This window comes from Trichinella spiralis (assembly GCF_000181795.1).
Source record: "Trichinella spiralis strain ISS 195 chromosome Unknown Scfld4, whole genome shotgun sequence".
NCBI lineage: Eukaryota > Metazoa > Nematoda > Enoplea > Trichinellida > Trichinellidae > Trichinella > Trichinella spiralis.
Window position 1 is genome coordinate 7,070,573 of NW_003526943.1, and position 17,200 is coordinate 7,087,772.

Consider the following 17,200-nt stretch of genomic DNA (forward strand, 5'->3'; position numbering starts at 1 on the left):
GCAAAAACAGCGTTCATGGCATTGTTTCGAAACAATTTAATAACTACTAAATGGAAATTTTAGGTCAAATTTATCTATTCTATTCGTCGAACTTTAAACTTCTGAAAATTGAAATTACTGTTCTTCGATGAAATCTCAGTAGAATGTTATAATATTCAATACGAATTAATTCTGTTTAATAGAATAATAAAGTAAGTGTTTAATTTTGATTATTTACTTCCTTCATTCGATCGTGTTGTGCATTATAAATTACTTTTGAAATTGCACGTAAAAGTTTCCTGGTAGTAATCATCGTTTTGAAATGCGTTTTTTGTCTTTTGTTAACCTGTTTTTATACTCATTTGTTAAAAAATGTAGACCATCACCGGATTCGTTCATTGTCCATTAAAATGCCTCTTTGAGCAACGCTTACTCTAATTTCAAATAAATTATTTTCCTTATGACGAAGCATTCTGATCTTTTTCTTGCATTTCTTGATTTTTTGCATTTTGTTCATTGGTTCAGTCGAGTCTACGTTTGAATACAAACTACATATTCTCACTTTAAATAATTAATTAAAAATACAATAAGAATATAAATATGACATATTTAACCTGTTTTTTTAGCATAATTTTCAAAGTTACGTTTATATTTCGCACGGTCGTTGACGTTTTGATTTACTGTGACGTAATATGCAGTTTTTGTTCATTGTTGAATATTGTTAGCATTTTGCTGTGTATTCGTTGTTTTCGACTAATTGAAGTTTTTTATCATTATCTTAAGGATGTCATCTCGCGCTATCACTGAATTCCAGGCAAAAACTATAGTTTACAACAACATTGACCAGTGTCCATTGAAAATATTGCCAATTGCGCATTTCGACTTGAGGCAAAGTTGGGATTCTTTCGAAAATGTCAATCATTGGATTGATCAGGAAACGGTATTATCCGATTTATTAATTTTAATTTTTTTTTCTTTTTTGAAATCAATATTTTCATATTCTTAGCGACTGGTGGTAAAAGTTGATCAGTTGATCAAACGACGCGGTAAATTGGGTTTGCTTGAAAAAGATGTGACGTATTTGTCGGCAAAAAAATGGATAAAAAGCAAATCTGAAAAAGAAATTCAAATCGGTAAAATTCACGGATATGTTACTAATTTCGTCATTGAACCATACATTTCCCACAAAGAGGTAGTGTCAACGTGCATATTCTTATTTTGACATTCATCTATGTTATAGTTTGAACAAATTTCAGGAAGATGAATGTTATGTTTGCATTTATTCTGTAAGATCCGGAGACGTGGTTTTGTTTTATCATCGTGGTGGAATTGACGTTGGTGATGTCGATCAAAAGGTTATTTACTTTATCATATTTTATTTCATTTTATTTTATTTCATATTGTTTAGAGTGAAAATTTGTTTATTCCATTAGAGAAAACGCCCAGTTATGTTGAAATAGTTTCCAAATTGTTGATCAACCTGAAATGCAACGTCAAGAAACAGTATGTACCGAATATTGTGATTTACATGAATAAATTTAAATTTAATTGATAAAAATATCATTTTTTTGCAATTATAATTTAGATTGGTTGCTGAATTTATCATTAAACTATACCAACTATATGTGAATTTACATTTTACATATTTGGAAATTAATCCTCTTCTCGTTAATGGCGACGACAAGACAATTTATATGTTAGATATAGCTGCCAAGCTTGATTCAGCCGCAGATTTCATGTGCCGACGACAGTGGGGTGAGATTGAATTTCCCACGCCGTTTGGTCGGCAACTTTTGCCTGAAGTGAACACAAAAGAATTGTTTTTTTGATTTTTTAATAATATAGAAATAATTTTCCCTAATTGCAAATCGAACATGTATTTTAAGGAGCAGTATGTTGCTGAGCTTGATTCGAGAAGTGGTGCTTCTTTGAAATTGACAGTATTGAACAAAGACGGTCGAATTTGGACAATGGTCGCTGGTGGTGGTGCTTCGGTTATATATTGGTTAGCCAATGTTATTATTTGAATATTTAAAATTAAAATGAGTTTCTTTTTTATTTATTGTGTTTTTCAAATTCTTACAGTGATACTATTTGTGACATGGGTGAAGCTTCAGAGCTGGCCAACTATGGCGAATATTCAGGAGCGCCTACTGAAGTACAAACTTATGAATACGCGAAGACCATTTTAAAACTGATGACTTCAACAAAAGTACATAAATCTGGAAAAGTGTTAATAATTGGCGGTAGTATTGCTAATTTTACCAACGTGGCAGATACTTTCAAGGTAGTTTAATATTGTAAAAGCATTTTTAGCTGGAATAAGTTTGAGAAGATAAATTTAGGGTATCATCTTAGCTCTTGAAGAATATCGATTAGAACTTATTCGTCACAAAGTTTCCATTTATGTTCGTAGAGGAGGTCCGAATTTTCAAGAAGGACTAAGACTGATGAAAGAAGCAGGTAATTCAGTTTCATTTTTTGATTTTTATTCATCAATTATTATTATTTTTAAATTCCATACCAATTCTACAATGAGAGTTTGCTTTATATAATATTATTGCATGAAATGGAAAGCAAATGTTGTTAATTTTGAGGAAAAACTTTGGAAATTCCTGTGCACGTTTATGGAACTGATACACACATGACTGCAGTTGTCGGCATGGCGATGGGAAAAGTATCTCATTGTTGTAAGAATCCTCAGCCCGTCGCTACTGCAAGTTTTCTACTTAACACTAGTCAGTCGGTAAAAATTTAATTGTTGATGTAATATAATATTTTTTATTTGAAACATGTACTTTTAGACTGCTTCGCTTTCTATGGATTCTGAACAAGCATCAAGTGGACCAGTGGATCAAGTGCAATTCGATTTGGATAAATCGGGCGAAGCAAATCGAGAACTGTTCACTTCTAACACCAGAGTATGGAATTGCTTTTAAACGGTGGTGTATATCCATTCCATTCCATTCCATAGATACTTTTTTCTAGGCAATTGTTTGGGGAATGCAAGTGAAGGCTGTGCAGTCGATGCTGGATTTTGATTACGTTTGTCAGCGTAAACTGCCATCAGTCGTCGCAATGACATATCCAATGACTGGAGATCACAAACAGAAATTTTATTTTGGTCATAAAGAAATTTTAATTCCCGGTATTGTTTTTGTTTTATCATTGATCAAATCTCTTTTAAGGTAACTTGTTTTTTTTTAATCATTCATTCAGTTTACAAATCGATGGCAAAAGCAATTGAAAAGCATCCTGATGCTTCAGTGTTGATAAATTTTGCCTCACTGCGTTCCGCTTACGATGCTACGGTTGAAGCGTTGCAGTTTCCTCAAGTGCGATGCATTGCTATCATTGCTGAAGGAATTCCTGAAAATTTTACCCGGAAATTGATCACTCGAGCAGAACAAGCAGGTGTAACTATCATCGGCCCTGCTACAGTAGGTGGAATTAAGCCCGGTTGTTTCAAAATTGGTAACACCGGTGGAATGATGGACAATATCATGGCGTCGAAATTGTATCGACCTGGCAGGTATTCGATGAATTTGGCATTATTTATTAATTATTTGTACCATGAGATTATTTTTTTAGCGTTGCCTACGTGTCCAGATCCGGTGGGATGTCAAACGAATTGAACAACATAATATCTCAGGTGACAAATGGTGTTTACGAGGGTGTTGCCATCGGTGGTGATAGGTAAGTGAATTTATTTTCTTTTTTAATTTGTTTTCCTTTAGAAAAATTTTCAAAATTAGATATCCATGTTCAACATTTTGTGATCACCTGTTGCGATTTGAAGATGATCCAAAAGTGAAAATGATGGTCATGCTAGGAGAAGTATGAATTCCACAGATAACATTTTCTATTTACGTTATTTTATTATTGCCTTCTTAGATTGGCGGTGTTGAAGAATACAAAGTTTGTGAACTTTTAAAAAATGGTAAAATAAAAAAACCACTTGTAGCTTGGTGCATTGGGACATGTGCATCCTTTTTACCTTCTGAGGTATGTTGGTCAGTATTGTTATTATTTTAACTACGCTAAAAATGAACTTATTAAATATTTGTATGAAAATTAAGATGGTCATTATGAACTGTTTAAACAAATGTCGACAGTGTAAGGTTATCGATTTTTTGAAACTTTTCCATATTGAAACAGTTTGAAAATTTATACATGCTGTAATTTCATATTAAACATTATTTATTCATTTTGCGAGCAGTGAAGTTATCAATTAATTAATGGTTTGTTGCATTGCTAATTGTGCAATTGATTTGATTTATTCTAAAAATAGAACAGGACTGTTAAGGTTGGTGTTGGACTGGTATTGTTTTGTCAGTAATGCTTTTTGTGTAGGTGCAATTTGGACATTCTGGGGCCAGTGCCGCAGCAGAGAAAGAAACCGCCTGTAGTAAAAATCGCGCTCTTAAAGACGCTGGCGCTCATGTACCGAATACATTTGACGATTTAGCAACATGCATAAAGTTTGCAACAAAACGGATGGAACTCGAATGCAGTGTTTTTTTTTAAAGTTGAGCATTTTTGTAGGAAGATTTATGAGGAACTTGTTCAAGATGGGAAAATACAATTGTTGGATGAAAAACCACCACCTGCCGTTCCAATGGATTATAGTTGGGCTAGAGTAATTTTTATTTCTTAACTGCTCCATAAATCCCTTTTATTATCAGAATATTATTATTATTATTTATTTATTTATTTGTTCATTTTTTGTCTGTATTATTTAAATATGTGATAAATGTGAAAATAATGTTTCTTTATTGGATTTTAGGAATTGGGACTGATAAGAAAACCTTCCTCTTTTATGAGTTCTATATGCGATGAGCGTGGAAATGAATTGTTGTATGCAGGGGTTCCGATTTCGAAAATAATTTCCGAAGGTCTGGGCTTGGGCGGTGTGCTCAGTTTGCTTTGGTTCAGGAGGAGGTATTGTTGTTGGGATGTTCGTTGATGTGTATTGTTTTTTTCTTTTGTTTTACTCTATTTTTTAGACTTCCAGATTACGCGTTCAAATTTATCGAAATGTGTTTGATTGTGACCGCAGATCATGGACCAGCCGTATCCGGTGCCCACAACACGATCGTCTGTGCCAGAGCAGGCAAAGATTTGGTTTCGTCACTGGTGTCAGGGTTGCTTACTATTGTAAGTTTGGAACTTGTGTTTACCAGTTGAACAAATCCACTCGAGCTAACGGGAAATTAACTTACAAGGGTGAACGATTTGGTGGTGCATTGGATATGGCAGCTAAGCAATTTTCTCGCGCTTACGACGAAGGTCTGAATCCAATGGAATTTGTGCACAAAATGCGCAAAGAAGGTCAACTGATTATGGGCATTGGTCATCGAGTCAAATCGGTCAGTGAGTTTTGCAAGTTGCTTTCAATAATTCGAGCTTTTTTCATATTTTCAGATAAATAATCCTGATGCGCGAGTGAAAATTTTACACGATTATGTAGTGGAACATTTTCCCGAACATCCTCTGGTCGATTACGCCAAACAGGTTGAGCAGATCACCACAAAGAAGGTTTGTTGCCTAAATTTTACAAGCTTTTTTTGGAAAAATGCATTTCTGCTTTTTATCCAGAAACCGAATTTGATTCTCAATGTCGATGGCATTATTGGGGTGGCATTTGTAGACCTGTTGCGCAAATCAGGTTGTTTCACTGAACAAGAAGCCCAGGAATACATTGACATAGGCACCTTGAATGGCTTGTTTGTTCTAGGACGAAGTATTGGATTCATAGGTAAACAAACATTCTTCAGTTGCTTCTTTCAAATAATACAATGAAGAAAAAGAATATTTTCAGGACATTATCTGGATCAAAAACGATTGAAACAAGGCTTGTATCGACATCCATGGGATGACATTACTTATTTGATGCCAGAAGATTCGACGAATCTGTGATCATTTTAAAAAATTTTATTAAACGACATTTGAAACATTAGTAATTTATTTTATTTTTAAATTCAACAAGCAAAACATAATCTGATCAAAAAACAACATTCACTTTCTTATTCAAAATTTTTACCAGTCATTCTACCAATGAAACTGACATTAAAATATTAACTCGTGAGAAACCACACTTTTATATTTTGAACATTTTGTGAAGGTATTTATAAACTTTCTAATTAGTGTATTTACAATAATATTATTTTGTTGGGCAAAAATTTATCACCAAAAATATCAAAAAAAGCACAGATAAATTTTCATGTTACACATAGTGATGAAAATTAATTTTTGTACAAAACGGATGAAAATTATTTTGAATTTTGTTTTTTTTTGACTCGTTGCATTTTCAAAGTGGAAACTTCTTGAAGTGCTATTCAACCGCAACTACAAAAAAATATCACAGGACGAAATTGCAAACTTGAAGCTTTCGTTGAAAATTGAATTTGCCATTTTGCAACGTCGAAAGCTGAAGGTCTGTTGAAAAATTTTCCTCGTGAATAATGATAATGATGTAAGCAGGCCTGTCACTTGGTTACTTGTCGTCTGTTAATAGTTACTTTTTAAATATGATTTCAAAATTCAAACACTTCCGAGCATTATCATGAAAATGTTTTTTATCATTTTTCTGATTATGAAAGCTGTTGCACATTTAAATCCAATAAATATTGCAAATGTTAGTGTCATTTTATTAAATTAAATAATAAATAATTCATATGAAAAAACAATGGTAAAATTATTATCTAATTGTAACAGATACCGTAACGCAATATCAACATCTCATACTTGATTACCTCTATATAATACTACAGTCTGTATTATTTTACGTTTTTACTGTACTTTGACTGCTTTTCAGCTAACGAAGCATGTCGTTGTTTTGAGCGTTTTCATTGCACTTTATTAGACATTTTGCTATCTTGAATGCGACGCTTATTCTGAACAAATTCTCTGTCGATTTCACGGCCAGGAATGCTGAAAAAGAATGGAAATTCTGGCTCCTTCAATTCGAAGATTTCGTACCACTGACCGTTGATGCTGGGATCAGTCTTTTGAAAGTCTTACGTCTTCATTTAACTGCAGCCACCTTTGAATACGTGAAAAGTTTCAAGAGTTATGACGAAGCGGTAGCAGAAGTGAAAGAAGTTTACGTTAAACCCAAGAATGTAATTTAAAAGAAACCGAAATTCGCACTCGACTTTTGGAATATAGTGGACTAACTTTGCAAGAAGCTTTCGGATAAGACTATGGCACTAAATTCCATCCAGGAGAATATGAAAGCCTATATTACCTTTGATCTGATTATTAATTCTGTGAGCACAATAGACTCCAGAACTGAAGGATCAAGAAACGGAAGACCGCTTTCGTCTGAAAGGTCTTCTACGTTGGCCGTTGTAAAACCAAAGTGCTACTTTTGCGGAAAATTGTGACATGCGACATCATATCTACCGAACTTCACTAAACACAAATGCAGATGCCCTATCTCCAATTTGTGGTAACATGCAAGTAAGGAAAGTCACATTACAAATTGTTCATAACAACCTATGTCATCCTGAAGTAACTCGTATGGCTGGCTCACTACATGGGAAATAAAATCTTGCCGTACACAATCGAAGAAATTCAGAGAATGACCACCTCGTGCCGAATTCGTCCTGAGCTGAAACCTAGGTTCAAGAAATCAAATTAAGGCAACGTTTAAGCATCGACTTTAAAGGACCACTGCCATCTGTGTCAAGTAATCGATATGTGTTAACTGTTTGTGAGGTTACTAGCCGTACGACTGCATACAAGCCCTCAAGGAAAGGGACGAGAAAAAGATATCACGAAGTCATATGGAAGGCAATCACCCTAGCGCAATGGTTTCAACAGTTACCAATAGAACAATGGGAAGAAGCATTAGATTTGACAATTACACTCGATACGTTCATTATTGTCGATCCCATCTCTGGGGATTCCTCATTTCAGCTGTTCTCTTGCCAGCGAAGAACACCGACGGGTACATTCTTCCCAACCTGGCAAAGTATTAATGAGGCGATTGACTCGAACAAACAAAAATGATCCTCTAGTATATATATACAAAGTGGAATTACTTCTTCCGAATCAACAATTTTGTCTATGGATCAACCGTATAGTTTACAAAACCCAAGTGCACCCAACAAATTCAAACGGAAAAATCCATGGAATATGCGATGCCAATACGAGGGCAAATCTATCTACAATGGAGAAGTCTGAAAGAGCGTAAGCTCACAGAGAAGATCACATCTGGAATGTAATCACAATAATGAATGCATTTGTGAGATTTTCAGTATACGAAAGTTGATATAATCGGTTGAATAGATTTTATGAACTTCCAGAAGATGGTGACAAAACTTTCCATTAATCACTGGAAACATCATGGACTCCCGTGGCATTGGAGTCCATGATGATAATGTTTATTATCATTGTTTACTTTTAGAATGTGCAAATTTGTGAAATTTATACATTTTACGACAAGCTGAGGCAACATGCACACGATGGAACAGTATCTCCATGGCATAAAGTATTTAACATTAGAAGTGATCATTTAAAATGCCGCCTTTCAAATTGCACCAGTCTTGTATTGCTTTGAATCACTGATGTTAATTTTTGGTTGTTTTGTTTTTCATGTTTCCATATTTGATTGATTGGATTAGCAGATTTTTTATCAGATTTTGTTGTATTTTGCTCGGTTAATAAAGTTGAGAAATGAAATATAAATGCGCTGCTTAATGGTGGTGATCTTTGAAAAATTTTTTCCAATAGAAAGGAAAGCAATGTAAAAAAAAATTAAATTTGGGTTCGAAACAGGCTTCATGCTTTTTATTCTCATTATTAGTTTTTCAACTACCACACATGTGAATAGAAAATAGGAAAAGAATAATAAAATAATTCATTGAAATACTGCAGATAATCAAGTCTGAAAAAAGGGTGCAGGAATTTCAAGTCGACACCACTGTGGATGTTCTTTGGAATGAGGGTTGCCATTAAAATGCACGAACGTGCTTTATTATTACATTACAGTTTATTTTTATTACTACATATTATATTTAAATGTTCAGATTCAACTCAGTTTAGCTAGTAAGTGTACACATTTTCAAATTTACAAATCATTTGATACATGTAAAGTTTTTGCATATTATTTATTCAATGGATATAAAACATTGAGGAATGAAAAATAAAAATTTTGTGAAAATGTTCATGACTTTGCAAATTTGATTATTGGAATTAGATGATTTTCGAACTACCCATGTCTGCATTGGCAAAATTTTGTTTAATCGTATTTTATATAGTATTTTGTTGTTTTTGTCTTTTGATTTGTGAAAACTTAAAAGTTATTATTATTGTATTTCAGTAAATACTTTTTTTGAAGAGATTAATATTCTGGACAGAAATGACGATTATAACTTAAAAGTTTGACTAATCATTCACTCATAAAATTGAAATCAAAAGTACATTAATTGAAAATTTAGTAAGGCAAATTTATTTCAATGAAAAAAGTTGAGCATAAATGTTTCCAATTTTAATACAATTATTTTCAGTTATTAGCAAAAGAAAGGGAAGATAAAATCAACGAATAAGAAAGAAAATTGCAATTAGTCAGTGTAAAAGTTGGGAACTTTTTATGCACAATGGAAAACTGACTGACGATGATGAAGATGATGGATTGATTGCTGTCAAGTTGGGATATGCTTTTTTTTTCTTAATTTTACATTAAAACCTTCATCTCATTTATGCTTCATTGAACTTGACTTCACTGAAAACAGTGAGTCAAATATGACAAATGAATGGAGGAGTGTTTTTGAAAACTGACACTTTACGCATGAAAGCTAAAAGAAAAAGCAATAAAAAAATTGACAAATGGCAAATGTGAAAATAAATGTACAAAAGACAAAAAAATTTGCCTTCCGATTGAACGTGAAACGAATTTGCATGTAAAATTTGTGGCAGATATTATTTATTCCACAAATTAAAAAAAAAACAAAAAGCAAAGCTTCATTTGAGCTGATAAGCAGCACAATGAGAGTCAACTATTTTTTCCTTGGCAACGCTGTGAAAATGGCAAACAACTCATTCACTCCAACAATACTGAGAAAAAGGTGTGCATGATGTTGAATTTGAAAATTCTTCATTCTGATTTTATAAAGAAAGCTACTTCACGATTGCTTTATTAAGTAAAATACAAAAATAGCACATCTGACATGAATTTAATTAAATTATAGAAATTTAAAAATTGAATATTGATCAATTGACTTAGTTGACCTAATTTGAATGCTACTTTGAAATTCAGGCATTCAAAAATTATTTGAATAAATAATGTTGAAAATAAAATTAATAAATAAATAAAATAATTTAAAGAAACAGTGTTTAAAATAGCAAAATGTCAATTTGCCAAACAATATTTTGTTTATAAAATCTGTATAAAGTTTGTAATTGATAAATTGAGTAATTTTCAATTTGACGATGATTTGCTTTTAAAATATTACATGTAAGTTTTCTTTAATAAATGCAAAAATGGACACTTTAAAAAATTATTTAAAATGAAAAATTTAATATTATTTACAACTGTTTTTAAAGCAAAACGTATCATAAACAAACAAACAAACAAACAAATGAATAAATAAATATGTACAGATATTATAAATGTTGTCAGAATGAGCAAGAAAATATTTATTTGTCTTTTAGATGATGTTTAATATTGGATAAATGTTGACTGTTGAATATGGGCAATAAAAAGTAATAAGCTTGTACAATTTTAATGTGGCGTGAAAAAGCTGAGCAACGAACACTAGGTAGCGCTAAATGCGGCTTGTTTTGCCCACAACAAAAGCCCCGCAACCAATCGAGGATCGGCCACAGCTTTGACCAATTAAAATCGCTTCGACCTGTTGACCCACAGGCGTGAACATGGAACCAATTTTATTCAATCATTTTCAAGTGTGTTGTTGTTCGTTCTCATTAAACTGCTATGGATTCAGCAATAAATAAAAGCACAAGCCATCCCGAGACAAATCAATCGTCCGAAGGGTCGAACCACCGCCCAGAGGAGATGAACGAAATACTGGAGCAGTTGCAATGTTCGAATATTTGGAAAGCGTCCGGAAGCTCACGTTGGCAAATTGTCGATCCCATCGTGACCATCAAAGCCATCCGTACGGACAAGCTGGCACCGGTGCCACAAGCGTTCAAAGCCGACCTACGTCAACTGTGGAGAGAATCCTCGTCGGAAATGTCGGACAGAAATGACGACAGTCCCAAGTCGTCGACCATCCAGTGAACCACCGCTTTTTCGAACAAGTGAACGAACATGAACGCCAATTTTACAACATTGTAATTATGCTTATGATTGTATGATTATGAAACAAGCCGAAAGACACCAACCCAACCAAACAAACAAACAATAACAACAAATTCTTATCTATCCATTATTATTTGTTTGTTGGTTTTTTTTGTCTTTTCATCACGAAGCAAGCATCTTGTTGTTTCTGAGAAGTGATTTATCTATTATCCGAAGCGTTTGATTTTTATTAAAAAATTTCTTGTTAGCCAACCACCCTGTGTTTTGTTGTATCTGTTGCACCGTTGCTGGTCGTTTTTATCCGTCTATATATGTATATATATATATACGTTCAAATTATAACTTTGGAGTCAGAAATTTGGGAGGAAAAGTAATTTGGCTTTTAAATTTTCAAATTTTATCGCTTTATGATTAATGTTGAAATTGTTAACCCACTTTGACCGTGAGACAATGCAGATCAACCGAAAAGTGATCTGCGGAATTGAATTTCCACTAGTATGAAGCCCAACGAATAAGTACGGCAGGATGTGAACTTTCCAAGTGAACAACAATTCGACGCCGTACAATTTCGAATACATAATTTCATTTGAAATTTATAAAATAATTAATATTTACAAAAGTTAACTGAAATTAAAAAAAAGAAACGAATGCGGCATGTAAATTTTCACCTACAATTGAAAGTATACACACACACGCACACAGACGTGTAAAGATACTTTTCGTTTATTATTACAACTTTTTCCCATTGTAATAGTTGATCATTTTGTTTAAAAATGTAAATGGATAAAGTAAAATTAATATCAGTAAAAAAATTCAATCGAAATGGAAAATTATCAATGGCGTATTTATTAAAAATGAAAAAGCAAACAGTAGATGAGCAAAGCTAACTAAACGGTTGTAGTGAGACAAATGCGACAATTTATCGCGTTTAAAATGATAATTTTTCACGTCTGAACCATTTTATTAAAAAATGACAAAAGTTAAAGCATGTTCGAGAAAAATAAGTTTACATTTCGATTCTCTGTGTTGATACAGACGGCGTTGAAATGACGTCATCGTCTGACAGACAAAACAGTGAGTAAGCAAGCTATTCGGTGTGCATCAATTTTTATTGTTGGCGTTTGTTCAACTGTGAGCAGCATGCTCATTTTTTATTGATCTTAAATTACCATTGTAACAAACGGATGTGTATTTTTAACCCCCATTTACGTGCGCTATATACAATGTACAAGCAGTTTACAGTTTTGTAAAGGTTTACAGTTTTTTTGAATAATTTTCAATTAAATATCAATTTAATTTTTCCAAAACAGAACAATTTAGTCAAATATTGAACTAAATATCATGAAATAAAAAAATTAAATAAATCGATTACTGTAATTTATTAACATATTCAAGTACGGTTACAAGTAATTTTACGTACGGTTACATCATGATGAATATTTTTTAAAATTATATTAACATCCATATTTTCGTAAAGTTATAATTTTTGGATAAAATTCTCGAATGAAATAACTAACAATTATACTTTTTTTCCATTAATACTTGAAATTTGAAAGTTGCACGCTGTGAAATTAGTATGAATGCCGTTCATTTGCTTGAAGTTATGTCATATTGCATCACTAAAATTTCAATTTTAAATATACATAACAAAATAAATTAATAAATATAAATATAAATGTATATATATGATCCATTTCAATTAAACCAAGCCTGTAAAAAATAATGAATAATAAAATTATAAAAACATAAATTTATTTATTATAACGCTTAAAAAGTTGAAAATTCTATTAAAAATAATCAATAATAAATGAAAAATATTAGTAATTAATTATTTTAAATAATTCATTCAATATGCAAAATTATTCTATACCTTGATTAAATGAAATATATTCGTTTCTGTAAAATTGAACGAAGCTTCGAGTGATTTTCAGTAGGAGGAGAGCAAGTGAAGGTCATTTCACAAAAGCGTCCAATTATTGTAATGTACGCGTTTTTTCCATCTGTCAGTCGACCTTGATTAGCTAATTAAGCATGCTGTGGGGCGCGGCTAAGCGTCAGTATCGTGGCAAGTAGCCTGATGAAAGTTGGCTGATCGTTCGAATGTTTAACGTGCATAAAAACCGAGTGATGAATTCACGTCCAGACGATTCTGAACCATGCACATCCGGTTGCAGTGATCCCAAACCGTTGTTGCTGTGGGCCCCACGCAAGGCCAAAATGTATAAATCATTCAAGTTCGATACACCGCCCAAAGCTCGACGAAGATTGGTTTTCACTCAGGATCCGGAATTGACCAAAGCCAGTGATTCGGATAAAATTACAAATACACCCCAGACGAGAAAAAGAGCTTATAAAATGGAAGGGACAAGTGAAGTGGAAAATAATGCGAAAAGATCTCATCAAGAATCCGAGACGAAACGGGAAACCACAGTGATCACTGATGGTCGGACAAGTAAAGACGACTGTGACCAAAGCTGACAATATTTTCACCCCGGCCCCACCTTCAAGGTATCTAGCCGGGGTTGTCAGATTTGAATAATGTGTCGTTAATTTTTGTTTTCCACGTTCGGTTGTTGTTGTTTCTATTTTTGAAATTTGCTTTACAATTGTTGTTTGCGAGAGCTGAAAGAGTGACAGTTAGTGTTGTCAATCCAAGGCCAAATGAATTTTTTCACTGCGCAGTTGTACACGATGACGATGTTTTATTTTCAGTTGAAACTTATCGTAAACTGCATTGTGCGTTGCATTTCAGTGTCGCATCAATCAATTAAAAAACATTTTTTTTATTCATTTTGTTTATTTTTAACAAACTGTTCCGGTTAATTAATCGAGTTTATATGACAATAATAATAACGATAATTTGCATAATGATGGCACAGTACAAATCATGAATGGAAACATTTTTGAACAAATTTTGTCCAAATCATACATCTTCATTTGTATTATTGTAAAATTTTGATGAGAAAAGAAACTATTTTACAAAATTAAAAGAACAAAACTATCATTTCGCATTTTTAATTTATTACAGCTAACACAACTTTTCTCAATTTTTTTTCTATAGATTACACTCGAACAATGTACTACACATTAGTGATAAATCGAATACAGTGTTGAAGATTAATGATAACTGAAGCTTACTTAGCGTGATTAATTAACTATGATTGTAATGAATCAATAGTATAATACTTTTATTTTGCTTTCTATATGTTTCAACGATTAGGGCTTGGCTTTTTATACACAATTTCAGAAATATTATACACATTTTATATCTTGGAATATTGCAATTCTCATCATTTAGTCAAATTTTGGGAAATAAATGTTAATTTTTTTTAATATTTCACAATTGCTACAACTTTTTAAAATTCGCCAATTTTACGTGTACAAAAATCAAATATTAAGAAAAAAACAACTAATTTGCACTGCTGTTTTCTTTAGAAAGCATATATTCGACGTTACACTTTAAAAATTTAATCATAAATATAATTAATATTTCCTAATAATCATTTTTGACATTTTTCACATTATGAAAATGAAAAATCTTTGTTTTTTTTAAATAAAAGACAGATTTTATGTATACTTTATATTTACAGTAAGAAATAATGAAGTTAATAAAAAGAGAAAAAGAATTAATTTGCTTCAAAACTCGATAAGAAAAATTTTTAAGAGTTTATAAATTAAATATTTTGAATTTAAAATTTAATTTCTTATTTTTAATAATAATTATTATTTGTTCGAAAAACACGTTGATGATATGTGTATTATGAAGTATTATGGTAATTGAAATTTCTGAATTTATTTTATTTATTTATAATTAAGTTGTCCGAAAAATAATGCTGTTCATATGGTATGGTGCAGATGCTGATCCATGTGGAAAATTGGACAGATTGATTTTTTTTTCTTATGGGATACGTCTGAAATGTCGAAAACCTTATGTTATAATAACAGAAAATAATATGCATTTTTTGATGATTACGTCATAATTATTTTGGTCATCTGGTTTGCAGAAAGCAAAAATGCAAGCGATATGCGGTGATGCCGGTGAAGTCGGCCAATGGGGATTTAATTTTTTCACAAGTGAACAGACCTTCAGAATTTACAAATTGTCGGTCAAGGTTTGAAGAAACAATTTTCGCCTTTATTCTCCCAAGAGGGATGACGTAATCAACATTGAGAGGCGTTTACTTGTCGCATATGTCAATTTCTCTTTTTATAATTTTAAACTGATCTGTTAATTTCATTTAATTAATTCAGATAAAGTGCTTTAAACTGAGTTGATAAAAGTTGTTTAAATAATCCGTTTAAACGGTTAAAATGAATCTACAGTAAAGTGCTCATTTTTTATTTCGATTAAATTTTTTGTAATGATTAAATATCTTTATATATTGTTTTATTTGTTTATATGCTTTATTTTGTTAAAATATAGTTCTAGCATTTCACTTATGCCCAAAAATGATGAAAGGCTGTTTGTCAGTTCGAATCAGTCGATGTACAATATTTTTTCTGTTACTAAGATAAGAGCTGCAGCTGGAAGCACGGCGAGGCTACCTTGTCACGCTTATACGATTATAACTGCGGACCTTGATAACAACGACTCAGCTATTACTGACGTCCAATGGTATCGACTGACGAGCAATGGTTTACAAAGAATTATTTTTCTTTTTGAAAGTGAAATGAAATTATGGTTCATTTAAATTTTGGTTTATTTTAGAAAAGAAATACTTTATTATTGTCAGTTTGCATTATTTAGGAGATATATCAACCGAAATGACAATATGTATATAACTAATGCTCAACCTGAAAAAGATAATGACATTTATTATTGCATTGCTGAGAATCTAATAAATGGAAAATTGAGTTCAGTTGTAAATTTAGGTGTTAAATTTTATTTTCAACATTTGAAATAAATTTTACATTATAAGTCAATTTTTAGAAATTTATTTTTGCAACAAACTGTCCAGGTTCGACGAAAACGCTTGCGGATATGGATATTGCGAATTGGAAATAAATTCCATTGACAACCAACCATTAGTGAAATGCATTTGTGAATATGGATATTCAGGATTATTTTGTGAAAGCAGTAATTAATTTTATTTTTAATTATTATTATTTTCCTAAATTTTTTCATTTTAGAAGACGACGAGTATCGTATATTTGAAATTTTATTTCCATCCATTTTAGTAATGTTGATCACAGTAGTGTTATTTGCAAAGTTAAGTGAACTTCACAAATATCAATATTCATTATAAAAAGAAAAGTTTATTAAGTATGATTAGCTTTAAATTAAACCATTATCAATAATTCAAATAAGGCAATTTTCTCTTCAAACATGGCAAATTTATTTAATTTTATAAATATAGAATATTTTGCCCATTTTATTCCTTGTCAACTGAACAAAAATATAGCAATGAACATTGTATGAAGACAATCAACAAGCAGTGATGGCATGATAAATTGCCAAATAGAACAAGCATAATGATGATAAATTTCAGTAGCAGTCTGCAAATTGCAGCGAATAAAATATAGCAGGAAAACTGTCATTTTTTTTCCTTCATCTGCAAAGACACAAAATGCTGCTGTTGTTTAGCATATTTATGAAGGTGATAAAAGTGAAAGGATAAAAAAAAGTACGTGATTCAATTGTTCACTTGGGAATGTTTCAATTGTGCTGTTTTGCCTGCTTTGAGAAGAAGATTTTTGAAGAGAAGCAATTAATAAAATTTGGTGCATTTGATTAATGCCGTTCTTTTACTTGAACAATTGCAAAATTGTTGCACTACTAGAAGATTGGGATAAATTTCTACAACTTCCATGACTGGGAAGTTTAAACACATGTTGCGATTTGTTGCAAAAATGTTGATTATCAAATAAATTCATAAGGATGCTTTTGAAATGCTTGAAAATAATGCACAATTTAAAAAATGTGTTAATTTTATTCAAATCAAATAAATA

At 31.8% G+C, this 17,200-nt stretch overlaps 5 protein-coding genes across 5 annotated transcripts; all 5 read left to right on the top strand.

The window, feature by feature from the left end:
* Positions 1–763: 763 nt before the first annotated feature.
* Tsp_01728 (ATP-citrate synthase) lies at positions 764–5,898 on the top strand. Its single transcript, XM_003377496.1, has 24 exons — positions 764–919; positions 986–1,171; positions 1,236–1,334; positions 1,388–1,482; positions 1,565–1,781; positions 1,866–1,973; positions 2,027–2,266; positions 2,325–2,442; positions 2,577–2,725; positions 2,784–2,900; positions 2,968–3,127; positions 3,199–3,511; positions 3,571–3,675; positions 3,717–3,816; positions 3,874–3,984; positions 4,059–4,100; positions 4,271–4,300; positions 4,333–4,460; positions 4,525–4,618; positions 4,766–4,936; positions 4,986–5,348; positions 5,404–5,517; positions 5,578–5,737; positions 5,801–5,898. The coding sequence occupies exons 1-24, from the start codon at positions 764–766 to the stop codon at positions 5,896–5,898; spliced, it is 3,474 nt and encodes a 1,157-aa protein (XP_003377544.1).
* A 1,666-nt stretch (positions 5,899–7,564) lies between these two features.
* Tsp_01727 (hypothetical protein) lies at positions 7,565–7,995 on the top strand. The gene is made up of 2 exons (XM_003377497.1): positions 7,565–7,605; positions 7,626–7,995. Exons 1-2 carry the CDS (start codon positions 7,565–7,567, stop codon positions 7,993–7,995), a joined length of 411 nt encoding a protein of 136 aa, XP_003377545.1.
* Positions 7,996–10,921: 2,926 nt separating this feature from the next.
* On the top strand, positions 10,922–11,230 carry Tsp_01726 (putative processing proteinase). The gene has a single exon (XM_003377498.1). The coding sequence runs from the start codon at positions 10,922–10,924 to the stop codon at positions 11,228–11,230; it is 309 nt and encodes a 102-aa protein (XP_003377546.1).
* Positions 11,231–13,351: 2,121 nt separating this feature from the next.
* On the top strand, positions 13,352–13,729 carry Tsp_01725 (hypothetical protein). The gene has a single exon (XM_003377499.1). The coding sequence runs from the start codon at positions 13,352–13,354 to the stop codon at positions 13,727–13,729; it is 378 nt and encodes a 125-aa protein (XP_003377547.1).
* Positions 13,730–15,002: 1,273 nt separating this feature from the next.
* Tsp_01724 (hypothetical protein) lies at positions 15,003–16,670 on the top strand. The gene is made up of 7 exons (XM_003377500.1): positions 15,003–15,024; positions 15,068–15,183; positions 15,256–15,363; positions 15,763–15,886; positions 16,182–16,328; positions 16,382–16,396; positions 16,609–16,670. Exons 1-7 carry the CDS (start codon positions 15,003–15,005, stop codon positions 16,668–16,670), a joined length of 594 nt encoding a protein of 197 aa, XP_003377548.1.
* The last annotated feature ends 530 nt before the right edge of the window (positions 16,671–17,200 follow it).